Here is a 25,289-nt window from a genome sequence, read left to right on the forward strand (position 1 = left end):
CTCCACTTTATTTCGCGATGTCCTTCAACTCGAGCTTTGACCTTCACCGCACGCAATCTATACTACTGGTTGTTGTCATCGTATGAGAGAGTCGGTTCTTGTGCGAGACAGTTATACACGGCTCCAAGTATTATATACAGAGGGGAAGTTGAGTGGATATAAGAATAAGTCATAACTCTAAGTACGCAGAGAGTCGGTAACTATAATAAATAGAAGGAAAGAGAAGGAATAAGGCGATCTTTTTATACTTGAACAGAGGCTAAGCAGCGAAGATAAAAGAAGACAATAGAAGATATAAAGTCTGTAATCTAAGTCTCTTTGTTGAAGATTTTATGTGCTTGTACCTAGGTCAGCTGTAATATAGCAAGTGAAATTGCTGCTTGTATGTACCACAAATAAAACGACTAAATCGAAATTACCGTTCATCATACTGATGATGGTAGATTAACCGCGTTCAAGAAATCCGCTTGTATATAAAAAGTTGCTCAGTCTAGGCACTAACGGTGTTTTTTCAGTCAGATTTGTCAATGGCAAACATGTGGTCATTTGGTGTTTTATTGTCTTGTAGGAAAGACTTTACCTTCAAACAAGCAATTAACGTTGACTAGTGCTATGAAGATATCAATGATTGTGATTGACTTGTATGACTCACTTTGGCCATTGAATGTGCCGCTGTGCTTGCAACTTGCTTGGGAACTGACGAGTTGCCATCTGGACAAACTTTCAACCATCTATGGCTTTCTTTGGCCGCAATAAGCAAACCAACCCGTAACTGAGTGGTATTTTGATGTTTGATTCAACTGACATCTTTCCTTGAGCCTAATACTTGATGAAACATTGCGTAGTTACGTCTTTCTCGCATTCACGTTACAGAGCCGATTTGTGGATTATTGATAGCTCGGTCAAGTTTGGGACTATTCTCACTGCATGAGCGCCTTGAATCTAGAGTGACACTCCAAGTTTGGGTTAGTCTGGATTGCCATGTGGTCCAATTTTGTTTGGCTTCCGTATCCATTTCACTTCTGTTTGATCATGAACCTTTATGGAACATTTCACTTTGACGTCATCTATGAAAACGGAACGAAGTTTGCGATAGGGCTTTGCCTGATTGGTGACCAAACGGCTCATTGGATGCAAACCTCTCCAGTGCCTCTAACTTGTGCTAAGGCTTCATGTAAATGGGTGCAGGTGTTGATGCTGCCAAGTTTGATAGAAGAAAATGCCAACACAATTCGCTTGATATTTTGTTTTAGCACAATTAACCTAACTCTTCGTGATTGATATGTACGGAAATGAACAGCTTCTTAGCATCACCGCCGTCAAGTTTGGGTGCGATTTTCGAATCCTAACAAGGCGATATTATAGCGATAGCGAGAGCTTTCGGACCAAATTTGCTAATATCATGGCTTAACCAACTTTCCATGAGCATGCTCACCTGTTTCAGGAATCCACAATAGGTGTAGCAATGGTCGAGTCGGACTGAAGTCCTGATTGATCACTAATGGCCAATAGACTGGGAAGAGAATGAAATTACGCAATGCTCATGGTCACAGGTTGGTCACAGGTAATTTTAGCCGCGAGAACAGAAATGCCCATGATATTGGAAGTGATATCTTATGAAAACCTTATAACACCTCATCAGAGGTCTCGTATCCTCACTTCAAGCGAATGATGGGCTTACCAGTCTCTTCAAATACCATTTTCTGGATATCGAGGAGTAGGTCCAAGAGTTTCAAGTTCTCTTCCTTCTTTCTCAGGTCATCTCGCAGCCTCGAATGAACTTTCCTCAGTTCATCGAGCTTCTCCGTCCATTTAATGTTCTTCGGAAGAGCCATCAACCTGTCAGCGCAGCACTTCAAAGCATCGGCAAGCTGCCTCTAGGTGGCAAATCCAGGCCGTAGATGAAATAGATCGTGAGACGGCTAAATCGCTGGTTGATCCGGGCATCTGCGAGGTTGGAATACAGAGATGGGTACCCTGGTGCTGTGAGATTGACAAGGGTGAACATAGGGTTGTAGCTGTCGTGGGGGCAGGTCCAAGACCTGTTTGCCGATTGGAGTCTAGGGGTGACAGAGCGCGCTTGGCGAAGAGCTGTGCGCTTGAGGGCGCAATCCCTAGTGAAGGTCTTTAACAAATTCAGAGCTTCTGGACAGATTAACACCCACAAGAGTGGAGAGCGGTCTCCTCCGGGATGGTATCGAAGGCTCTCTTTGGTTGAGAAGTCACAAGCATCAATCCGAGAGGCTGTTTGATTTCGCCAGGCGCGCATCCGACCGTCCTTGCTGTAAGATCTCTTTCTTGCCCAGGTCCGAAACTGCCATTGCGATTTGATCGGAGATAAAGTGATGGTTCGGAGTTCTCCGTCCGATTCTAGTACTGCTGGACGGTGTGGTGTTGATGTTATATTTGCAAGCATCTTATTTTGACGCGGATCTCATGCAGATGTCGAGAGGTGTGTCTTCATGGAGGATGTGTATAGAGGATGATAGTCCTGCAGTACAAGTGGGAGGCTTATCCTGAAGTTGAGATATGATTGAGATACAAGTAGAATGAAGTCAAACGGAGGTGAGGTCACTGATGTGGTTGAATGGTGAGGATGAGCCGAGGATGAGCCGACTTTGAGGTGAAATGTGGAGTGGGTCTTTAGACAACCAAGGTGCATCACCTGTCATGTGGCTTCCAACATTTCTCTCGAGTCAGTTAATTATAACAATAACCGTTCACTTTGGCTAGCCACATGTAATTTATGTTCCTAGTTGGTGTTTTCATCAGTGTTTACTCGAGATTTATCGAGTAACTCTTGTCGTTAACTTCAACCGCTATCTAAAACCAAGTATGGTTATATGTAATATATTTAAGGTAGTATTTAGATCTGAACAATGACAAAGGATGTAATTAATAATGATTCTTAATTTGAACTTATATACTTTCTTAATTGCATATCAGCTCATGGTCAAGCGTCGTGTAATTATGAACCTTTTGCTATACTTCTCGACTATAACATGTGTCATAAACATGCATCAACCAGCGGATATAATCTTGCCGGTAACTAAGGCAAAATTCATATTTTAGATACCATTCTATAACTACCTGTAAAACATCTGCTGAAATTTAACCTTTATTAGTATTTTTATTAATAAACATCTCTATTATTTATTTAGGTTCATATGCAGGCCCGCGATCTGGAGCAACTTTACCATCCTTCACCATAAGATGAGGATATCAGGTATATAAAAATGGTAACATAATAGTTTTCCATGTTAGATCACGTTTAATTAAAGAGATACCTGTTAAATTCATTGACTAAAATTAGAGGATGCAACTGTGCTGTTTAGGGTGACTGACTGTACAGCTGAGGGCATTTCGACAGTCGAGAACATGTTTCAGGTTGACGCACGCTTCAAGTCAGTGAAGTGCTCAAATAACAAAGAGCATCAGTCACTGTATATAAGTCGATATCACAGAAAACAGTAGATATGCGTCTTGAAACTAGGAGCTGAAGATAAGGTATGGCTCTGGTAGCTCAGTGGGAGTTGGTGTAGGGTATGAATGGGTTTCGGGCTGCTCCGAGTTGGCAAGCCGCCATCGGAGATCCCGGCACCCACCTGTACTTTTAGGCGCCTCGTCCACTAAATCCACTATAATTCGACAATGTTGTTATTTTTCTTTGCATCGCGCCCCCACCACCACCCATCAGCAACCATCCAGGTGGGTCGCAATTAATTCACTTCTGCAGCTGTCGTCATCACGTCCGTTCCCTCGATGTTCCACGCGCCAACCCACTGAAGCTCTTCGGCGAGTTTCGAGACCCCCAGCAATCGACATTATTGTAGCACGCGCGGCCGCCATCGATCGCAGTTCTATGTGGGAACTCACGAGATATCAATCATCGTATAACGTTTGCTGACATGAACCCGCTTCAGGAACATTTATACCAACACAGTGGTCTCAAGCGCCAGTAAACGTGTCTTCAAAGCGAAGCAACAGCAATTCACGACCTTCGATGCTCATGCGATATCGCGCCTCATTTCTCAAAACCCTTGTCACCCCGCTTGTAATTAATTTCCTACAGTTCAGCCTACGAGGTGATTCTGCTGTTTGAGGAAGAAGTTGGCTCGCCTGTCAAACCTGTCCTCACAGCCATTTCTACTATCGCGCTTTGCGATAAGTCACGACTTACTGAACCGTTCGACGGAAGCGCCTTGTTTTCAAGGCTTTGAAGAGGGACGAAGTGCCTACCAGGGACCAACTTCGTGAGTTTGATGCTCGTGCCTGCAAGCAACGACTCAAGAAGATGAAACGACCTCAGCTGCATGGTTCTGCGAGCACTTCTTTCGACTAGGATTTGGAGGAAGCAGCCAGTCGATCTAGAGCAGCCCCGAGAGATCTTCGAGGAGGTGCTAGCCGCTCGCGAAGCCCTCCCTTTCGTGAAAGCAACCTTGCAGCTCTTCGGCCTCGCTCTCGTTCCCAGCAAGCTCCCGATCGACGATCAACCAGCCAGCAAGGTGCCCCGATTACTTCGTCTGCCCTTTTTCCAGATCAAGAGGGCCAGTGGGATCGCAGTTCGTCGAGTGAGCAACGTGGCTTCGATGAAAATGGCTATTTGCCGGATCAAGGTGAAATCGCCCTGGGAGGCGATGATTCCACGCCCCAGGTCCAAGAGGAACGTCGACGAGACTCTCCTGCACCGACTAGATTCCGACGGGATGACATGATGATCCAGTGCCCAACTGCTGATGAGATGGAACAAGTTCGCCGAGAAATGGCTCAATTTCGCCAGCACCTCGATACAGAGACCGAGCGAGGCCGTTTGATCGAACGTCTCACAACCGAGCAAAGTGTCGCTATTGAAGGCTTGAAGACTCAGCATGCCGCGGCTATGGAGGCTATGAATTGTAAACATAGCGATGCCATTACGGCTTTGAAGACTGAGCATGCCAAGGCGCTAACAGGACAGGCTCTTCTCATCAATGAGTTGAAAGCCAGGCTCAACTCTCGCGAGACAGGTGACCAAGCCCTATCCGAACGGTTATCCCAGTTCGAGGCCACGCAGTCTGAGCAGGCAGAAGTCATCAAGTATCTTCAGAAAGAGAACGAGAGGCTCAATCAAGCAGTTCGGTCGGCCAATCGCGCCCGGACGCCAACCCCTGTTGACCCCCCCTTGCCGCAGCCTGAAGAAGCCCCTCAACGTGATAGCAAGGATCTGGGTATCTTATCGACTTATCCGCCAGGTTTCTCATTTCCCAGCCGTCTGCAAACACCAATCCCTGTCTCAAACAGAGAGAGTTTCCAAGGGCCAGGTTTAAGGGGCCGTAACCCAAGTCTGAGGAATAAGGAGGGATATGGAGAGAGCGCTGTTGAAGCGCGTAAGAAAAGATTATAAATGGTTCTTTTTAATACAATATTCTAATTAATGGTTATGAATGAGTGAATTCTTAAACCTAGTAGTATACCCTGCATGCCCTTGTACTTTCCCCCAAAACCGCAAATATGCCTCAACGAGCTTGCCTTTCCATTATCAAGTTCTCTGTGCTGCCTTTCAAAGATTGGTACTTGTATCATCCTGAATGCCGTGACGCGTCAGGAAACGGTGAACGCGATCAAATCGTGGATCTTTGTTGATCAGTACGCCATCTTCTGCTCTGCAACGTCTGTACCCCTTGTCCTCGTCCACGAGTCGACCCACGGCCCCATTGTGAGGCGGTAGGGTTGAGTGCCTGTCTCTGCGACAAGAGCACCGGCTCCTGTGTGCCAGGAGCAGCTGTGGACTTCTGGCTCGATTGTCCAGATGAGGGAACCCGGCTGCTTGGACTAGGCTTGGAAGCTGGCTGCTTCCTGGCGGCACGTTCTGAGCGAAACCGGTTACTGGGACCAGGTGACGGCGCCGACTGCTTGCTAGCAGTAGGCGAAGGGGAGGGGCTGGAGGAGGCCTTCGTAGCGATGACCGGGGCAGGCTTGTCGATGGTAGGCGTTTGAGCCTCTGGTCCATCCACCAGCAATCCTCTCTCCTCTCGCCAGTTCTTGTAGAAATGGCAGATGCCGCCACGCATGTCCATGACATCTGGTTCGAGACCCCAAGGCCAGCAATGCTCATCAGGGTCCTCGAACTGCAACTGGGCGACTAAATTACTGTCAGAATCCATGATGCTTCGAGATTTACTTTTACTTACAGTACTGTTCCCAGACCATCTCATCGACAGAGTGGTCGAAGAACACCACTGGGACCGACCGGTATCCCATCTTGGAAATACCTTTGCAGAGTGCGGTCTCTGCGGTTTTGGAGAGGCCCTCCCACTTGGCCTCATCCCAGACTCTAAAAAACTCAAGATGCGCCCGTAGATAGGCCCGGCGAGCAAACGTATCCAAGGGGTGAACCCCTCCTGCTTGGGGGCGCTGGTTTGATGATTGATTCATTTTCTACGAATATGTCAGCTCAAACAAGTATGACTGTTGGTGGTCGTTTATTGAACTTACGCGCGAGTGAATGTGATGTTGGTATGTGAGAAGCTGAGGCAGAGATACTGTGGGATGTAGTTGGCGCGTGCGACTTCAACGCTGCTTACCTTAGTCAGCAGTATTCACTCGGTATTTAGAAAGGCATACAGCCAACAAGCAATCAGCCATGTCTATAAGGACAGTGTAAATCTTTATATTACCACAACCACTGCCGCGAAAATCAGCACCAGAAGAGAGTAGTTAATCTCCGTTAATTACTATTAATCTTGCACCATTGAGACTGTGACACCACGGTCGAATATTAACCAGAGTTTCTCGATGCAGGCATGAGATTGAAAGTGGCGAGATTAATTAATTATGCTGTCAGAACAGGTTGTGGCACAGAATTACAGAGGGAAACAATGACAGATATAGCCAAAATTCAAGCTACATGTATAGTTACAGAAAAAATACGCTTTGATTGATGTCACAATTGCTGTTTTCACGTATCTGCTACGATGGGTGTTTGAGTATGTTTTTATGTGTTTAACGAAGATGTCAGTGTTCCTACGCTTAGCCATCCTGCATCACCAAATCAACAATGACCCATACCAGCAGACCACCTCACAATCATTATAAAAGTATTTAGAAATCTGGAAATGCAATAGTATTCACAATTCCTATATTTTTTGATCATCCTTGAGAAAATAGCCATCTTTCGGTTGGCTGTTTTCATACAAAGCTACATGTTGTCGTCAGGGTGTAACCCGGTATTCGATGCTGAGCTTTGAGTGCAGGTCAGTAGATATAATCACGTATCTACTGAGTCGGAGGGTACATTGATGCTTTGACTAACTCGGTCTTGTTGATGCAAAATGGTTAGCCTGGCACATAAAGGACAACCCGTCGACGTGGCCCATCCAGGGGTCTAAAGACTTCAATGAAAAGGCTGTTCTCATTTTGAGTTCGAGCCGTTGACAGGAGCAATCTTAGAATATCCAGTAGACTTGCAGAAGAACAGATACGTTATCAACGTCAACATGTTCTTTTCCATCATCTAGGGGGAGCTAGGGCCAGAGTCTGATAGCTTATAGTCATCACACGGGTTTTATCCTGAACATTTAAAGGAGTATTCTCTATCATTAACTACCATCTGATGTCTCTCAACTTTGTCTCAAGGTTGTCCGCCCAAACTGTGCTAGGGCTTCTGGTATTGACATATCTGAAAATAAATATCTATTCAAGCCGTATGTGATCCTCTTGTGACTTTCAAGCCATGTCAAGGTGTCAAGCATTGAGTATAATGGATCATTTGAAGCTAGACGTCTAGAGCTGTCGCTTGGTTCGTCAATCAGATCTTGGCATCAGCAACGAAAGATGAGACTATTTTCCTTCAGCAGGTCAGCAACCTACCATACACCACTCGCCAAAGTCTCGGTCGGCTGCCATGACCAGCCTGTGTCTCTTCTAAAACGATGCTTTGTGCGGCCACTGTGACTCCCTACCCTTTTCCAGTCCATCTATCGAAGCCCAGCTTCACTTGTTGGAACATTTCTTTCAGCCATAACAGTAGGTCGCGCTGTATCCCCCGGGTCCCCAACTCCGCAAAAACAGTTGGTCCATCAAACCCAACAAAGGTTTACACTTCAAGGCCATCCAATCATCAATGATGCCGTGTCTCGAAGTGGTAACATGATCATACGCTAAGCCTTTGACGTGGATCCTTGCTGATCCACTGTTCTACCATGTCTTTGTAATCTGGAGTGGAGACTCACATCTCTATTGCTCGACAAAGCTGCTTCTCGAAAGCGAGGAAACGATCACTTCATGGCGATCAGAGGACGGTCAACGCAGTTACGTTGAAGTTGTGGTGATGAGACCAGCTGTGCGTCTTGGCAAGGTACTGCGTGAGTCTCCAGTGTGTCTTGGGAAGAGGTGGGAACTTGTGTTATTGCAAGAGCGTGAAGGTCGTATTTCTTAATCGAAGGAATGGTTATCAAGCGAAGGTATCTGTATGTAGAAGTTGAGATGTAAGCAAGTGGAATAAGCACGGAATTGAGTTAGGGGACGTCGTTACGAATGAGAAATTGAAGGTCATATCGACATTTCCTCAAACGATGGGCGCATACATGGCCATGACCGTGTTCGTGTGTCGATCTGTGCCTAACAACTCGAATCACCACAATGAAGCAACTTGATCAGGTTCCGTAGATCAAAACAAGCGAAGACTTGAATTGGCACTCTGATCAAGTGGCTGGACAGTGCTGGCAGCCTGCGTGCTCTGGCATCAACACAGTCAGCCAGAATGTCGTTACATCACAGTAAATGAATCTACCGGCTAATTAACCGACGATTTAGCGGCTCGTGCTCACCTGTCTTGCATCGGCCTTCATCATTTCAGTTCAATTCACAATTTCCATAACAGCTACCAAGCAGAACTCTGTATATAATATAACACCAACTCGCGGTCCTCTATTAACAGATCAATATAGACACAATCTCTATAACTGTGCTCTTAGAGTTTCAAAAGTTCCTCAAGCCCATGTTCGAGTTTGTCGCATCAAACCATGACTCGGATGACTCAGACGACTCGGACAGCGGCGCTGGGGACGGCAAACTTTGCTCCGGCCATATTTGAGGTAGGTTCATGGAACTGTGAACCCAGTGTTCGAGCAAGGTTCTCGAACTTGACTTGCTCAGCTTTGAGCTTCTTAATCTCCTGATCCATCTGCTCTCGGAAGGCTTCTCGCTCAGCGTTAAACTCTTCAAACTGCGCTTGGAGGAGCTGCGACCGACTCTCTGCTCTTCCATGGATGGCTTCAACCTCATCTGCCTTCGCCTCCACAATCTGACAGGCAGACACAGATTGGTTACGAAGGAGCTTTGCGCCGTCTAGGTTAGGGATATAACTAAGGATAAGGTCGAGTTGTTTAAGGTCTAGTATATAACTAGTCTCTTGTTGCGTATCTATTTTGTTAATTGCTCTAAGAGTTTAATATTAGAGAGAAACGAATATCGCATTAAGTTGAAGTTAGACAGAAGGTATATATACCTTGAGATTAGTATATACCTACGGAGCACTTATATGTTAATTTAATTATAACTTAATAAGTAATATCTTCCCTTACTTAATAATAAATAAAGCTTTAGGCTACTAGTATAGAGATGCTATAGTTCTTGCTTTATACTACTCGGCGTTAAGCTTATAGTTTCGTTTATATTTATAGGATAATACAGCAAGTCGGGGAATATCTGATTTAATTTATATGCTAACCCTATCGGTGCTAAATACAAAAAATACTTTAAGCGCTTAGATATAAGCTTAAGATTAGTCTTAGGGGTAACCTGAATACCGAACCTGCTATAAAATGCGCGGGATGTGATAATACGGCAGGCTTAATTTTAGAGCAAGATATTCGATCTCGTGCTTCTGGATACTGGATATCCGCATTGATGTGATAATAGTAAAGGGCCGTTTCTCGAAGGTCCGCGAAGGTAGCAAGCCCCTCAACGACGAATCTCAATACGAAATTGTTCCTTGTGCTTTTGCTTTCCTTGCTGACTGTTTGAGTCCTGTACCTTCCAGACAGACTTGAATCAACTTTCACTCGTTCCAAATATGAATAAACGTGACCTCCAATTCGACTAGACTAGAGTTCTTCAAACCATGACTTGTGAAATCAACCATTATGCCTCCAATGTCGTACATGCCCGACGTTGGTGCTCATGCCGCCTTCTTTGTTCCTTAACCTCCCGCCACGGTACCATTCACTATCCTCGGATGAGCTTGAACTTGGTTCGCAGAAGAATGTCGTCGGTGGTGTAAAACTTGGCACGCGACGGGAACGCACCCTCGACAAGTCCCACAACATAGCGTTGCAACTCTGTGATGTCGAGATCCTTGATCCGATGATGGGGAAATTGGGTGGAGACCCCGCCGAAAAGACATTCGACAAGAGTGTCTGGGGGTATGTAGTGGCGATACCTGTGGAGGACGTTGAGGTTGAGGATCCGCCCTGTGGCAATGATTTGATCCAACCTGGCAGTTGCCTTCCGACGCCGCCACTCTCTGTAGCACTCAGAGGCGCCGTCGATGGTCACGTCCGTCTTGTCAGGCGCGGCATCAATGGACCAAGGCCAGTCATGACCTTGATCAAGTGCGTTGCCCACCTTGAGTAAGTTGTACCATACGAAATAGTCAACAATAAACTCAAAGGTAACTTGATTGATTTGCGTATAATTGTCCTTATACGCCATCAAACAAGTTTGCTCTTCACTGTAATCGCGACAAGCCTTCACCCGCTCCTCATTCCAGAGGCCAAAGTGAAGGAAATACGCCTTCATATGGGCGCGGCGAGGGCCAACTTTGAGAAAGTCAACGTTGGAGTGATCGAAGGTTGGTGGAACAATTGCGGAAGACATGGTGAGGGCTTTGAGATGATTGTGCGGTCTGTGGTGTGGTTGTGTAGTCTGAATGGTGTTGCGTTGAGAGGTGTTACGTGGGGAAATCTTTGCAGGAGAATAAATTCTGGTGTTGAGAAATGCTCAGGCTGGGCGGTACAGACGGACTGGACCGCCTGGATGCCTGAATGGCTCGTTGATAGGTAATCACTGCTCGTGAATTATTGAGACTGTCAAGCAAGATAAGTCCACTGGCAGCACTCAACACTTGAGGCAAGCAGTGAGTTGAGTCAACTTTGAGGTTGGCAGTGCAAAGCGGCTGGCGGTACGTCGAGGTACCATGCAAAGAGAATATCAAGAGCCTTCATACTGTGGTAAAGCAAACATGAAAGCCGAGTGACGTGAATTCTCAAATGGGGAGTCAAGCATAAACAAAGACATGGCAATGCACTTGGGAAAAGACGAACATCAGTCACAAAGCCAAAGAACTATGATGCGGACGTGAATGGTTGAATTCAACTACTGTTCCTTCGCTCCGATCCTTCACCTGCTGTTGCCAGCCCGAAACCTTCTTTCCATCCGTTCCGCCATGTTCCTCACGCGACAAGTACTTTGTAGAACTAGTTGTTGGAATTGGCTGTATCATTATTAGTATGGCATGGACAGAGATGTCAACGAATAACTTACTAGGAGGGACACCAGGGCCACGAGAGACGACACGGATAGCACCAGAGCGGTCGATGACACTAGTGATCATGAAGGGATTGTCAGCGCCTGGCAAACAGTATTAGTATGGTAAAGCCACAGTGACAAAGTTTTGACTTACCAGGCTCCTCAGCCCAGAGCTGGAATCGGACAGACGTAGCACCAGTCTCTTGCATGGTGCGCATGGCCAGGTCGTAGATGGGACTGCTGTCAGCAATCACACCACAGTAGCCACCACCGGGGACAGGGGTGACGGAAGTGATGTTGGTCTGGTCGGCAGACATGGTAGTAGTGGTGGAAGATCGGTAAAGGGATTTGATGTGTCTGGGAAATGTATTGGTCTTAGGTGGGAGACAGAAAACGAACAGCCAGCGGGCGCGATTGTGTTGATGGCTGAGGAGAAAAGAAAATCGAAGACAGAGGGAGGGCAGAGAGGTTTATATACCCAGGTTCAGTTGAGCTTGGCCTCAGGCTCACGTTTCTATTGTTCCTTGTGAATCTATTGTTGCTTAATGAATGCGAGTGAATGACCAAGCGAGGAGGGGTCTGATTCAAGGTGGTGCAGAATGGTGGAAGTGCCTTACGCTGGCAGCTCAGAGCTTAGGAGTCAGTTATACCACGAGAGTCATCAGACTCAGGGACTTGAGATACAATCGCTTAATTATGTTGCAATAATGAGGAGGAAATGGAAACTGACACAAGGCATGGCTGAGGAACTCAAGGGGGGTGGTGTTGGAAGTCCCTGGCACATATCGCCTTGCTGGTAAATCTCAAACCCAAGAGAACTACAGTCAGAATCCAAGTTTCCATTGAGGACACATTGAAGGTGTTTAAATTCGAAGGTCATGGTGATCATATTGTTAAAATAGAGGCTCTCGAATTCTTGTTGTTGGAGTGAACTACATCTGAATCTGGACGTGCCACCACAGTTCCAGTCGAGAGTGTCCTGCATTTAATGAAAGGAATTTGGCGGCAAGGACATCTTACCAAGTGGCCCAAAAAACATCAATATGTACAGTCATGCCCATAGAAAGTCATCTTCACTAAACAAGGCCGATTACAAACCTCTAAATAGGTTGATTGCAGCATTATGTCCCCATCGGGTTCGCTTCGTCGGCCTGTGTACCGGAAGTTGTGACCTACTTGCTGGTGGCGGATGTGATAGCACGCCACGATGACCTTGAAGGAACCCAAATTAGCATGATACTTGGTGACAAGGAAACTGAACTCTCAAGTCTCGGGCACGTTGACAGTCACCGGAACGCCGATTCGAGCGAAGCATGCAACAGAGGCCCTTGGGAATCATAGCCGAGTCCAACACCTTCCCCCTGATAAAGTTGATATCACTTCCCTGATACCCCTTGCATGAAGGACACGTGGCTCACGTGGAATAACCGATTATGCTTAAAGTAGTAACCAATCATGGAGGGTGTGTTTTCCCGAATAGGATCGAGGCTCTTGCCTTGTCATCACTCACACCAAGACAGAAGGCGAAGTTGAACCTTGTCACTGAACTTCAGTAAAGCTACCTATCACCAACATCATCTTCTCAATCCAGATATACCACCTGAAGCCCTTTCCGATCACCATGAGTCCATCACTGTGGAGTTTGACTTCTACCGCAGGTAGCTTCAAATACGGGCTTATCCAACACATCTTTTCCCCTGGCAAACATATCTATCCTTATAAAAATTACACAAATTATTCTCATTTATGCTCTAAACTCGTATAACACATAAGTCTGTTGTTCCCAAATGGACTTATATATCACTAATTCAAGGATAACTCTGGCCATATTTATCCTAGGAGCTATCTTATGTGTACACTGTATTAATCTATCATATTCTCTATCTCAATTTGCTCTGGAAGTCGGCTTGGGGGTCAATCCAGGCGCCACCATAAGGCTAGAGTGTCCATAGCGAGGGAGATATCGGTTCCATGGCACCCTTCAAGGATCTGCTTGTATGGCTCAGGTTTCTTCCACCCATCATTGGTGATATTGAACTTCTGAATTAGCCGAAGGTTCAATATACAAGCGAATTGGACCTTGACCCGGCGGACAAGGGGTCCAGAGTCAAAGGCAACCAGCATGGAGAGACGGGGGTCAAACCCAAAGGCAGAACTGCTCGAAAGGTGACGGCCTCATCCTGGGAAAGGCTCAAACCGTCACACTTAAGAAGACGTTGAATCCGAAGGCGTTCCAACATCTCTTGAATTCTTAGGGTCTGTCGTACAAAGCATGAGATGGCTTTGTCAACGTCAACGCCCCAAGAAGCATAATCAAACACCCCAGCGATAAATCCACATAGTTCAGCATTCTCGACAAGTCGGAGTCGGGAACCTCCAGCTTCAAGGAATGTCTGAGGTGCTTGGTCAGGGTAGATAAATCGCTCGGGTATAGAATCCTGTCGGATCCACCAGCGCTGGAGTTGCCGATCCTCTCGTGAAGCTGGATGAGCGTATACCACCACCTTGCGCCTGGCCTTATCCCATTCCGGCCTCATAGCATCGCTAGACCCTGGAACGATGTGAATCTCATCAAAACCGTCCAACATCAGAGATAGTGAAGATAACTCTCCACGGATTATCAGCAGGAAAGTCTTAACTCCACTTGCAAAGCGTTCCAGATGTACCAGCGGCTTGACGCTAATAGCTGGACCCATAAGAACAGACTTTAAGAGTTTTTATTCGTCTTTAGTCATCTTGGTGTCCAATTGCTTGAAGAGATGGACATTTAAAGAGATGACAAAACGTCGCTTCTCAGGTTTATTCCGCATGCAATCAAGTATCCCGGCGGCTTAGGCATCGAGATCGCCTGCCGTTGGTATTTTGCAGTGCTGGATTGGATCAAACTCGCCATGAGCGGCCAGGTTAAGACTTGCGACATTGACGCCGGGAGCTGTAAAAGACACAACGTTTGATAGAAAGTTGAAATCCTTCTCAGCTGACATTGTCAAGACGCGAATGTCGGAATCTGGGTCAAGGGACATTGCAGTTACCCACTTGACGATGCCAATCAACGACAGAGCGCAGGCAGATGGCATTCGAGGGTCAAGTTATAGTACCAACATGATAGGCAGAAGCTTGTGCTGCTGCCAACCATCCAATTCCATATTGGCATTGCGATACCCCCACTTCTCGCCCAAGAGCGCCATCTCCTTTGTTGCCTGTAGGGCCTCGAGGAGATCAGAGAACTTCAGAATCAGTGGCCTGACTGCGTCGTCCTCGTCAAGCTCGATCCCTAAATCCTTCTCCAAATCAGGGACCACAAAGAGCTTCATGTTGGGACAGTCGCCCTTCACGAATTCCTTTCTGATAGATTCCATCAGACTCACCGCACCGAAACGGTAGGGAGGCTACTGGATGTGCCCGGAGCGAGCGGGGGCTCGTCTTCGGAAACCTTCTCAGTGAATGGCTTGAGGAACTTGCGGAGCTGGGAAAGCATTGTTGAAGACATTTCGAATCTATCAAGTTGTTAAAATCGTGCATCAGAATCCGGGGATGTCATACTTGCGGTTGTGTTCGAGCGATGATTGTTGCGAAGATGGTAAAGATGAAGAGTGTCAAGATTGATGAGCAAAAGATTGCAATGTAGATAAGCGTTTAACTAAGGCCTCAATCAAAACTCTCATATGAAAGTAAGTGCAAGCAGTGCAAATAACCGCATGCAAATAAGCAGAGGCAAACGAGAGGGGGCCCCACCTTGACTTTATTTAACTCTGAATTCCTAAACACCAAATCCCTCTCCTTCATACAACAAAGCACAGCACAGCACACATTTCACACACACGCACACAAACGCACACACACGCACACAAACGCACACACACACACACACACACACACACACACAATGGCTTCTGCAGCTTACAATCACTCCAAGGTTGATGCCCTCAACCTTTCTTCTCGACGCATCCATATGGAGGCGTTCTTTAAGCACCTTGGTCTCTGGAATAGTGACAAGGTCGCAAAGGCTCGCGAGAAGTGCGTTGAGATGTTGTGCCAGTTATTGAACAAACATGGGTACACCTCCATCAGCCAGCAGTACTTCGAGTACGAGGTGGACGCCCTCGTCTGGTATAACGTTCGTAAGTATCATCCTCCTCTGTATTTGTAACGTGAACTAACAGCATCCAGTCAAACGCGGGAAGGTTCTAACTGAGGCTAATCGATGGCCTTGGTCAGAGACCATTCCCAAAAAGGTCGACTTGACGACCCCGGCCTCTCTGGTCTACAGAGATTGGCTTCGTCGCAATTCTCCTGCCGAGGGTGAAGATGGCGGGGAAACGATCCCCCCAGAGCCTTCCAACGCCCAAGAGCACCAAGTCCCTGCTGCCTCGGTGGCTGCAGAGTCATCCAAGGCATCTCAGGGCCCCGAATCCACTACCGCGAGAGTTTCACAACCTTCTGTAGCACCACAGGATCAAGCCAGTGTTCCCTGGCGGACTCGAAAGACACAACTGGACTCTGCTGAAAAACGAGCAGCTCAACAGAAGAAGGCTGAGGAGATGGCTGCCAAGCAACAGCTTGCGCAGAATCTCTTTGATGCCGAGCTGGCCAAAATCGAGGCCCTGAAGCACGAGGCTTCCAAGGAGGAAACTGTCGACTCGACAGAGGCAGTTGAAACCGAGGAGGCTCAGAGAAATGGAGCTGATCAGCAAGCTCGAAATCAGCCTACCTTGCCGACAGGTTTCGATTGGGCTGCTGACGTTAAAGAGACCCCCTTGTTTTCTCCTTACGTCGATCCTAAGGACCCTGTCCCAATTCGTGAGGACTGGGGGATCCATAACTTTGAAAACGTCAAAGGATCCGCACTCCCATCCCACTCCTTGTGTGAGACGATCTGGTGGGAGGTCATCGACAAGCCACGTGGTGGACCGCTCCTAGGCCCCTTTGAATTGGCCCTTCCAAACTGGCTTGACTTCCATGATCTTGTTCTTCACGACTTCCACAAAATCGCAACCAACAAGCTCATCGATGAGGACATTGTCATTGCCTGGAGGATCGAAGAGAATCACCCCGTATCTCTGATTGTTGGTCCCAGCCCATTGAAAAACCATGCGGAGGGGGATATCCCATTCGGACTACGGGTGCGATCCAACTGGTTGAGAGTCGCCGCGTGGATTGTCGATGCGTACAGAGGCAGCCCTGTCCGCCTGGTTGACTATCTTTGGGACTATCAACGGTGGGTGGTTTGCCATGGGGAATCGGAACCTTTTCATGTCTACCAACATCTCCATGGGGTCTGGCAAGACATTACCGACAACCCCGACGAGGCCGCCGCCGCTGCGAGGATGAACAGGGAGAACATGGACAAGTGGCTTCCAGAGGTCCATGCTATCCTCACTCAACCTCCTGATAATGTTGAGTTGTTGCTCGAGAACTGGGTTCGCCGAGAGGGCAACGACCATACAAAAGGTCGTACTATCATCGCGCGTGACGCCTGGGCTCGAGTGGCACTGAATGCTGCATACTCTTGGTTTTATACGATGATGAGCAAGGACAGCAACAACTAGATACATCCTTCGAAAGAGATGCTATCGCTGGAGAAGAACCGAGCTACGGTAGATCCTGGTTCAGTGGAAGCGTTCGGTGAAACCGAGTGCCATGTATCATCCTTACCTAGACTCACAAGCGTTGAGAGAGGGAGGAGGATACAAGTAGAATCATGAGGCCATCATCAATGAATGATTTATTTCCATCAGGTTCAAATGGATGAGGTTCAGTGCATGTTGACGAAGCCAGGTCAAGCATCCTGTGCATCGAAAGCCCCTCACCTATACAACTGCCGGATATTCAACTGCGACACTATTATCTTCAAGCCATGCAAAAATACTCATCGGTCACAGCCCGGGAAGCTGGGTGAAACGGTGAATACCAATCAAGAACTCAGCGGAACAAAAGCTAATTTGAGCAGCCTTCAATCGACCTCCGCGTCTTTCGTCCTTGTCACAAGTCTCCCGAATGAACTGTCCCTATACAGTCATGCACCCGCTCACATCGTTTACGGAAGCCATGGACCCATCCATGAGTTTGAACTGAGAAGCATCTTGCGACCCGGCGAGCACCAGCGTCATCGCTGAGCACCAATACGTTCCAGCTGCAGGTCATGTCCAAATGAAGGGAGTTGTGGGTTGGATACGTTGGTAGGGATACGTGGAATATGAACTCAGTGTACTCAATGAGAATGTGTAATTTGATTTGGAAGGAGATGATACAGGTTGGAAATGACATACTGGGATACAGATCAGTTCGAGATTGTTGAAGATCAAGCTCAGATTACCTGAACATTAGCCTGTACAGATTAATACCTGAAGCACCATGAGTGAAATCAAGAACCGTGACCACGTCGTTCTTACGTTTTGAGTCCTACTTCAACGTAACCCATTTCGGGTGGCCCCACCTTTGGTACCTCAACACTGAATGCTCGATTGCCGCTTCGCCTCCTCACCACTCATCAACATCAACAAAGCACCACCACCACCAACAACAACAACAAGATGAGTTCGCGACCAAATAGAAAGATACCGGCCTCTGGATCTCTCCAAGCCCCGCCCGCGAAAAGGGGTCGGCCAACAAAAGCCGATCGCGATTCGCAAGTGCCTCCTCAAGCTATCAGCCGGCTAACCGCCAGGTCGATGCTTGATGCAAAAGCCTCTTTGGAGATCGACCCATGCAATGAGCGTCAAGCCTACCATGACCTCATTTCTCAGTCGATCGAAAATTGGGATGATGAAGATGAGAAGCAGATCGTGGCCGAATGGGACAGGTCCGACGCAAAGTCCTCTTGCAGGGATTTCACTCAGCGAAGTGCTTTGTTGAATACCTTGAGGATCAGCCTCAGACTGTATAAGCTCGCGCCTGTGACCACTTGTCATTTCTTTAGGCTCCGATACCAGCCGGTGTCAACAAACGGAATGGCCAATCAAGTGCTATACTCCGTCCTGTTCAGCAACGAGTTGTCCAAGATCATGGTGCATCCCTGTTGGGAACAGGACCCTGATCTGTTTGCCCTGGTCCTGCGCTGGACTGCCATATGTCGTCTGCATGATCGTCGCTGCTGGGAGATCGAAAAGACAAATTAATGTCCCGCTCTCAGAGCCCTCAACAAGGCCATCTAAGAGCGTGGAGATACTCCGTTGGTGCTCCCCTACTATGAAATGCATCAAGTGTTCAGACAGGACGCCTTCGAACAAGACAGAGTCCCGTCAGCGCTATCAGACCTACTTTGCAAGATAGGCCGAGCCGTGTCCGATGAAGAGTCTGCCCCCCTGCAGTCGATCCTGAGTACGAAATGTACCAGGGTTTCCCCGTCGTCCCAGTCACCCTGTGGGACCTTCAAGTCGTCTCGAAGGCTATAGCCTCTACAGGCTTCAAACTTGAGTGGGACTACAGTACTGATGAAGCCCTCAAGGCGTGGACAGCAGGAACCACGGATAAGGATGTCCCTACAAAGGATAAGCTTCCTATTCTTTATGAGCTCGCATACAAGGACATGTTCCGACATCGCATCTATTACGAACGAGAGCCTACCCCAAAATCTGAGTCTGAAAGCAGTGACGAGGATGTGGCGGGTCCTTCACGTAACTGTCGTTCTCGAAATATCGTTCGCGACAATGACGATGACGAAGCAGGCACCAGGAGAAACACCCCTGATCCCGATCCCTCTCTTGACCGTCCAGCTTCAAGACGAAGCGATGGGGAAGATCCTGGGTCAGATGGTATCTTCGATGGTGATGCCCCACACAACAGCAGCAGCAACAACACACGAGAATTACTGTGAGTTTGACGAAAATTGAACCTCATGACAGTGAATGGCTGACAAAATAATCAAGAATAAAGTCACCAAAATGGCACCAACCGAGCGATCGGCCGAGAATGCCCCCGATTCCGCCTCGGCGAAGAAACGCGGTCGCCCCCCGAAAAACAGCACCTAACAGAGCTCAACTGCATGTAAAGCCGCCGAACCGTCAGAATTGGCAGACTATCCGTTCAATCCTGATTTGCCAGACGTACCTCAGTTGTCTTTTCGCCGGGAGCGCGGTGAGTCCGAGGATCGCCAGTCTCTGTTAGGGAATCGAAGCGAGTCACCAATGGACTCGTATCACGGTATGGATAGCTATAATGATGAGCCAGCCTCCCAAGGCCATCACTCAGTCAGGGAGAAGAACGATGACCGCGAAGCCACCAAGCACACATCTCCTCAAGGAATTATCCCTGAGCAGTCCCCTCGAGACAAGTCACCCACCGAGGAGGGTGATTTGCAGGATGCTGGTGACTTCCGACACTCTCCATACTTCACAAACGGTGTGAAAGACGGATCAATTGTGGATACTGGAATACCTCGTTCGAAGATTCAGCGTCAACAACTCAACGACGTGTTCACTGCTAAAACCCCAATCACTGGTGTGGGTTGTCTCGAGTCTCGCTCAGACAATGTCGTGAGGCGAACTGAGCCCTTGTACAAATTGGCATTTGCAGATAAAGTAAAGCTGTTATTAGATTAGTAAATAAAGTATTAAATTCTATAATAAAGATATTATAGTTTTATATTATAGCTAATAATACTTATATTATAACTAGTAGTTAAGGATTATAACTAGTTACTTAATAATATAACTAGTAATTTAATATTATAACTAATAAAACTTATATTATATTTAATAATTTAAGATTATAACTAGTTATTTAATAATATAGCTAGTACTTTAATATTATAGCTAGTAATACTTATTTTATAACTAGTAGTTTAATGTTATAACTAGTAATATTTGTTTTATAACTAGTAGTTTAAGATTATAATTAGTGGTTAAAGATTATAACTAGTAATTTAATAATACAGCTAGTAATTTAGTAATATAACTAATATTCTTGTTAATATTTAACTGCTTATTTATAAGAACCTCTATGCCTCTTTTTATTCCTCTGTCCTGAAGAAGAGATATCTGCAGATCGCTTCCCTTCTTATTGTTGTAAGTTCACTCTTGCTGTATTGTCGCTGTGTCTTGATATTTGTTCCAAGGGAGGAGGAGGAGAATCTGGTGGGGGAGGATGAGTGGTTAAGCTCTCCTCAACGTTGGAAGAGAGTTTCTAATGTAGCCCTTCATATTGACCACGGCTCGAGGTCACAGCCGTAACTGAAGATGAAGGCTCTTCCTCAGCCTGGGTCAATGTCTCAGAGCCCCGCAAATTCGCCATGAACTCTTTGAAGTCCTCCACCAGAGCTTCGTCAACAATCTCAGGCTCAGCGACCTCAGGGAAATTATTGGTGTTGGTCATCTGTAGATCAGTGGGAGGTAGTCCGTAGAAGAGCATATGCTTCCCCTCCGATTCCGCCGACCACTTCTGGGACATAATTGTCGAAGGTTCATACTCGGGGATGATGTTCGGTCCATACGGGGAATATGTCCGAACATAATCATTGCCCCCCAACTTCTCGTCCCTTAGACGCACTACAGCGATGAGCTTGTATTCGACTTTGTCCGTCTTGTCGAAGGCAAGGGTTGGACTCTCTTGTATCTCATCCCAGATTGGCAAGAGAAATTTTCGTTTGTGCGAGAAAGAGGGGTTGTCTCGGTCGACCTCGGAGCATGCAAACATCACCCTTATGACCCATGGCTGACTGGGTACAAAGCATGCCGGTATGCCGCGCCAGTCACGTCGTCCGATGGATGGAACAAGGCGGCCGTTAGACCAGTGAATGATACTTGATTCAGCGACCTCATCGTTCGAAAGATCGATTGTCTCACTGGTTCCTGCATTAAAAGGCGCCTCACTCAGGCGAAAGACATCCTTTGACCAAAACGTGTCGTTCATGAGACTTGAACAGCAAAGGTTATAAAAAGAAGCATCCGGTTCAAGCCCAATTTCTCTCAGCGCCTTTTCGACTTCAGCCCTCGCTTTGGTGACATTATCTACAGCCTCTGGCCCCTCACCAAAAATATGCCAGGCATGACCCAATATTAGATTCTTATGCTCAGGCTCTTGAACCCAGCCAAGATCCTCAGATACACCTTCACCCAGCATTGCAAAACTGTAGATGCGATGCAATACTACAATCAAGCAGTCCAGGCCGGAGGTTTGCCTCCGGCCATGCCAGAGAGGGGCGGGTGTCGAGAATGCTCGCAGCGATGCGGCTGTGGGTGCCCTCACAATCGTAACAGTCTCGAATGTCGCTCGAGTTCTGGGTGTCGCCTGTTTCCATGTTGAGGGATCTAATGATATCAGCAACTAGTGTTAGATTCGAGAAAGCACTTACAAAGATCTTGCTTAAAGATCAGAGACTTGACTAAGCGTGGGTTGGTCTGTGGTTGGTGTGCAATGTTTTACCAGTTGCTTTGTATCAGTAAGTACTAAGATTGGATCGGAGCAAGGACAACAGACTGTAGAAGAGGACGCCTAACTTAGAAAAGAATTCCCAAAGCTTAGTCTAACTTACCTAAATCTCTTCATCGCTTAGGGTCAACGTCCCAAGACTTATTGCCTCTGGATATGGTAATAGGAATTGTATCGATTTGAATGCCGGCGGTGCAAAGAGCTACGTATTTACAAGAGGCTCGAAATGCAGAACGATCTCTGCTGAACATCACGTCAATGGCGGGCGGTCATATGTCACGGTGACTTGCTACGACCGGAAATACTCTATTTAATCAGGGGTGGACCGAATAAATGCAATTGGGAGAGGCTGGCGTGACTGTGAGTCGGTGGTGCTGGGGTTCAACATCACTACTGTGAGATGCGGTTTGTACCGTCCATGAGAGACAAGGTTTGAATGAATGTCGAGCGTTGCTTCGCGCGCCAAACCAGGACTTCAACTTTGACCTGGGTGAAGAGAGCTGTGAAGGAAAGCCGTGAGGAAAATCTTGAAGAAAATTGTAAAGAAAGTCATGAAGAAAGTCTGGATCAGTCAGGGATCTGATTTCGGAAAAACAATTCACAAAACGCTATCGCAAGCCATGAATTGTGTATCATGTCTCTGGCTACCGTGACGAATTTCCTTCAATGCCTTTGCGGGACGGACGGGGTTGACGATGACCACGATTCGACAACTTGTGGCAGTGAAAGAGATATTGGGAGCTGGACTCGAGCTGAGATGGTTATTACTCGTGACAAAGGCTACGGAGCCTGACCTCTCCGTTCTTAACAGGTCAAGATAGCGGCCATTGGTATTTAAGGGCCTTCAATTCACAATCCGTCAACATTCCCGTGACCCCAAGGCACGGCCTGTGTAGCCCTCGGGGTATAGCCAGGAAGCCTGGCACAGCGGAGACTTGAACCGGTCTTTTTTTGCTTTTTTGACCTCTCTCTAAGCTCCGTGCGATGATACAAGCTGCATCATTTTTAAAGTGCAAGGTCAGGCGACTGACTACTAAAGTCGTACTTTGAGAGGAAGTGAGATGAGTGACGGACAAGTGAGGGAAGAGATGGCTACTTATAGGCAATATCATGTGACTTGTCCTTCATTACAGGCCCTTTGTTTTCATGCATCTTCATATGTTTGTGAGTATTGCTATGAGTCACTACTGAAAAATCAAATGGATTGCGCTGTCGATAGCTCAAATTCTTGTTTAAGCAATGACTTCAAGAAAATGTTGACCTGACTGGTGAAGGTTCGTGATGACACGTATATCGGTGCTATCAGGGAAGAAGGTTTAGAGCAATCAGAAGGTCGTGGCAGTATTGAGTTTATGAGTTAATCCTAAGGTTAGAAAATACACTTCTGATTTGGCATAATAGTTTCATACACACTGATATAACCTTCAGCCTCAAAAGTTTCTCGACAGATGACCCACCCTTCTCTTTATAAATAGGACAGCTGTCCCCCTTCTACACTATCCAACTGTCACCACAAAACTCAACATGTCCAACGAAACAAACACTACCGAGCCCAGCACTCGCCCCCGAGCCGGTCTTGTCGCAAGTTCAAGGCCAGATCCTCCTCATGGCTACAGGTACACGTCTTACCCTAGTACAGGCCATGCGATCCAAGGTCCTTGGAACGATCCACAAAGTTCTCTCCGACGACAAATCATCGAAGCACTTGGAGACATGAAGTGGTTCGACATCGCTGTCCTTCGTTTCGGATACGCAGAGTCCTATGAGGCTCTGGAAGATCGATCAACATGTCCCGTCACTATACTCATCTCAGTGAGGGTAGGCTCAACAACATCTGAGCAGGGACACGCAGCGGTTCTCAAATGCAAGCAAATTCTTGACGAATTCGATCTCTCTGATGTTGAAGTCGACATCCAAGAGGCTATGAATTTGGGGTTGGCATGGTGGTGATAGCCCCATCTTACGATATGCACAATATTCCGCTTCATCAGTGCCTAATGCTGTTGAGATTGGTGGCATGACAAGGTCGAATTGAGATCAAGCTCACATGTTGTTCACGCGATGGCCTTGGAGAGTCTGTGGAGGCCTCCATTTCTACTAGATCATGGGCAGACGGACCGTGGCGACTCACGTACATGTCGGTGTCTGGATGTTGCCTACTTAGTTGATACGTAGAAATAAATGCGGTTGGCCCAAGATTTGAACTTGAGAGGCAATTCTGCGATCGCCGTAGATTGAACTACTGTACATGCTTCTTCACCTCCCGATCAACCCCAAGCCACAACATATCCGGTCGACTGTAGTGCCCACAGACATCCACAAAACTCTTGCAGCGTAGAATCTCATTCAAATCAAGTGTGGCATACAAGATCCCCTCCTCACATTGAGGTATATCCTCGGTGAGAATCCTTCCGTCGGGACCAAAGATTGCAGAGCTACCTCCTCCTGGAGTGCTCATGACAGCCCCTCGTTCTGTGTTCATGAGGCTGATCCCCTGTTCACTGATGACGGATGTGGCATGAAGGACAAAGGCTTGTGATTCGATTGCGTACGTTTGAGATAATGCGCGGGCGCCTGTTTGTCAGTAACTGTCCGAACAGATGTAAGTGAGCGAATACCTTCTCTCGACATGGACCACAATTCCTTCTCGTCCTTGTATGGATGCAATGGCGGCCACGCAGCAACATGGATCTGCTCACGGTGGCTGTAGAGATAATACTTTAGCAGGGGCTGAATATGCTCCCAGCAAGAGAGTGCTCCGACACGGCCGACCCTTGTATCAACAACGCTTGTAAGGGCATCACCAGAAGCATCACCAAAAATTGTTCTCTCCATGTGGGTAGCTTTTATCTTCCGTCGAAGTGCAAGCAGCTTGCCGTCAGAGTCTATGATGGCCTGTGAGATGTACAGAGTGTTGTGAAAGTTTTCCGAAAACCCAAGGATGACTGTCATTTCGTTGTCGGCTGCGCATTGCTGGATTCTCGCCATCTCTGGGCCATCGGTGCGCATTGAGTTTTTGATGTACCGGCTCGCGAGATCTGTATCAACTGGCCGCGCCCTTTGACGTCAGCACCGAATAAGCGTTCATGGTGTCCATGCCGATAACTTACCAGATCCAAGCAGGGTATCCTGTAACCCAACACTCGGGGAATGCCAGTAGCTCAGCACCTCCTTTGGCGGCTTCAACGATCAAAGCACAGGTCTTGTCGATTGAACCCTGCAAGTCAAGCCATCTGGGTTCAGCTTGCGTGACTGCGACTCTGACTTGATGTCGAGTGTCGTCGGAGGCGATTCCCAGCTTTGCCATTGGGGAGTCTTGTGTAGAAGAGTCAATCATGGTGTCGCACCTGATGAGTCTGTGTGAATGAAGTTGCTGGCCATGGCAAGCCATTTAAGGCAAGTACAAGACATCA

General features: G+C 47.2%; 13 protein-coding genes across 13 annotated transcripts; 5 read left to right on the forward strand and 8 right to left on the reverse strand.

Moving 5' to 3' along the window:
* Positions 1 to 1,575: 1,575 nt before the first annotated feature.
* FOXG_19965 (uncharacterized protein) lies at positions 1,576 to 1,835 on the reverse strand (the record flags this gene model as incomplete). The annotated part of the gene is made up of 1 exon (XM_018400231.1): positions 1,576 to 1,835. One exon carries the CDS (start codon positions 1,833 to 1,835, stop codon positions 1,656 to 1,658), a length of 180 nt encoding a protein of 59 aa, XP_018246023.1. The 3' UTR covers positions 1,576 to 1,655.
* A 2,478-nt stretch (positions 1,836 to 4,313) lies between these two features.
* Positions 4,314 to 5,383, forward strand: FOXG_09010 (uncharacterized protein; the record flags this gene model as incomplete). Its single annotated transcript, XM_018388034.1, has 2 exons — positions 4,314 to 4,505; positions 4,553 to 5,383. 2 exons carry the CDS (start codon positions 4,314 to 4,316, stop codon positions 5,381 to 5,383), a joined length of 1,023 nt encoding a protein of 340 aa, XP_018246024.1.
* A 217-nt stretch (positions 5,384 to 5,600) lies between these two features.
* On the reverse strand, positions 5,601 to 6,414 carry FOXG_09011 (uncharacterized protein; the record flags this gene model as incomplete). Its single annotated transcript, XM_018388035.1, has 2 exons — positions 5,601 to 6,121; positions 6,171 to 6,414. The coding sequence occupies 2 exons, from the start codon at positions 6,412 to 6,414 to the stop codon at positions 5,601 to 5,603; spliced, it is 765 nt and encodes a 254-aa protein (XP_018246025.1).
* Positions 6,415 to 10,206: 3,792 nt separating this feature from the next.
* Positions 10,207 to 10,857, reverse strand: FOXG_09012 (uncharacterized protein; the record flags this gene model as incomplete). The annotated part of the gene is made up of 1 exon (XM_018388036.1): positions 10,207 to 10,857. The coding sequence occupies one exon, from the start codon at positions 10,855 to 10,857 to the stop codon at positions 10,207 to 10,209; it is 651 nt and encodes a 216-aa protein (XP_018246026.1).
* A 476-nt stretch (positions 10,858 to 11,333) lies between these two features.
* Positions 11,334 to 11,928, reverse strand: FOXG_19966 (uncharacterized protein). The gene is made up of 3 exons (XM_018400232.1): positions 11,663 to 11,928; positions 11,524 to 11,610; positions 11,334 to 11,473 (listed from the first exon to the last, which is right to left on the reverse strand). Exons 1-3 carry the CDS (start codon positions 11,823 to 11,825, stop codon positions 11,457 to 11,459), a joined length of 267 nt encoding a protein of 88 aa, XP_018246027.1. The 5' UTR covers positions 11,826 to 11,928; the 3' UTR covers positions 11,334 to 11,456.
* Positions 11,929 to 13,565: 1,637 nt separating this feature from the next.
* On the reverse strand, positions 13,566 to 14,204 carry FOXG_19967 (uncharacterized protein; the record flags this gene model as incomplete). The annotated part of the gene is made up of 1 exon (XM_018400233.1): positions 13,566 to 14,204. The coding sequence occupies one exon, from the start codon at positions 14,202 to 14,204 to the stop codon at positions 13,566 to 13,568; it is 639 nt and encodes a 212-aa protein (XP_018246028.1).
* A 135-nt stretch (positions 14,205 to 14,339) lies between these two features.
* On the reverse strand, positions 14,340 to 14,822 carry FOXG_09013 (uncharacterized protein; the record flags this gene model as incomplete). Its single annotated transcript, XM_018388037.1, has 2 exons — positions 14,340 to 14,543; positions 14,607 to 14,822. 2 exons carry the CDS (start codon positions 14,820 to 14,822, stop codon positions 14,340 to 14,342), a joined length of 420 nt encoding a protein of 139 aa, XP_018246029.1.
* Positions 14,823 to 15,394: 572 nt separating this feature from the next.
* Positions 15,395 to 17,057, forward strand: FOXG_09014 (uncharacterized protein; the record flags this gene model as incomplete). The annotated part of the gene is made up of 2 exons (XM_018388038.1): positions 15,395 to 15,629; positions 15,679 to 17,057. The coding sequence occupies 2 exons, from the start codon at positions 15,395 to 15,397 to the stop codon at positions 17,055 to 17,057; spliced, it is 1,614 nt and encodes a 537-aa protein (XP_018246030.1).
* Positions 17,058 to 18,041: 984 nt separating this feature from the next.
* FOXG_19968 (uncharacterized protein) lies at positions 18,042 to 18,626 on the forward strand (the record flags this gene model as incomplete). The annotated part of the gene is made up of 1 exon (XM_018400234.1): positions 18,042 to 18,626. One exon carries the CDS (start codon positions 18,042 to 18,044, stop codon positions 18,624 to 18,626), a length of 585 nt encoding a protein of 194 aa, XP_018246031.1.
* A 209-nt stretch (positions 18,627 to 18,835) lies between these two features.
* On the forward strand, positions 18,836 to 20,127 carry FOXG_09015 (uncharacterized protein; the record flags this gene model as incomplete). The annotated part of the gene is made up of 3 exons (XM_018388039.1): positions 18,836 to 19,320; positions 19,484 to 20,027; positions 20,125 to 20,127. 3 exons carry the CDS (start codon positions 18,836 to 18,838, stop codon positions 20,125 to 20,127), a joined length of 1,032 nt encoding a protein of 343 aa, XP_018246032.1.
* A 504-nt stretch (positions 20,128 to 20,631) lies between these two features.
* Positions 20,632 to 21,567, reverse strand: FOXG_09016 (uncharacterized protein; the record flags this gene model as incomplete). The annotated part of the gene is made up of 1 exon (XM_018388040.1): positions 20,632 to 21,567. The coding sequence occupies one exon, from the start codon at positions 21,565 to 21,567 to the stop codon at positions 20,632 to 20,634; it is 936 nt and encodes a 311-aa protein (XP_018246033.1).
* A 1,833-nt stretch (positions 21,568 to 23,400) lies between these two features.
* On the forward strand, positions 23,401 to 23,826 carry FOXG_09017 (uncharacterized protein; the record flags this gene model as incomplete). Its single annotated transcript, XM_018388041.1, has 1 exon — positions 23,401 to 23,826. One exon carries the CDS (start codon positions 23,401 to 23,403, stop codon positions 23,824 to 23,826), a length of 426 nt encoding a protein of 141 aa, XP_018246034.1.
* A 289-nt stretch (positions 23,827 to 24,115) lies between these two features.
* Positions 24,116 to 25,267, reverse strand: FOXG_09018 (uncharacterized protein; the record flags this gene model as incomplete). Its single annotated transcript, XM_018388042.1, has 3 exons — positions 24,116 to 24,450; positions 24,495 to 24,934; positions 24,987 to 25,267. The coding sequence occupies 3 exons, from the start codon at positions 25,265 to 25,267 to the stop codon at positions 24,116 to 24,118; spliced, it is 1,056 nt and encodes a 351-aa protein (XP_018246035.1).
* Positions 25,268 to 25,289: the final 22 nt, after the last annotated feature.

This window comes from Fusarium oxysporum, chromosome 9, assembly GCF_000149955.1.
Source record: "Fusarium oxysporum f. sp. lycopersici 4287 chromosome 9, whole genome shotgun sequence".
Classification (NCBI taxonomy): Eukaryota; Fungi; Ascomycota; class Sordariomycetes; order Hypocreales; family Nectriaceae; genus Fusarium; species Fusarium oxysporum.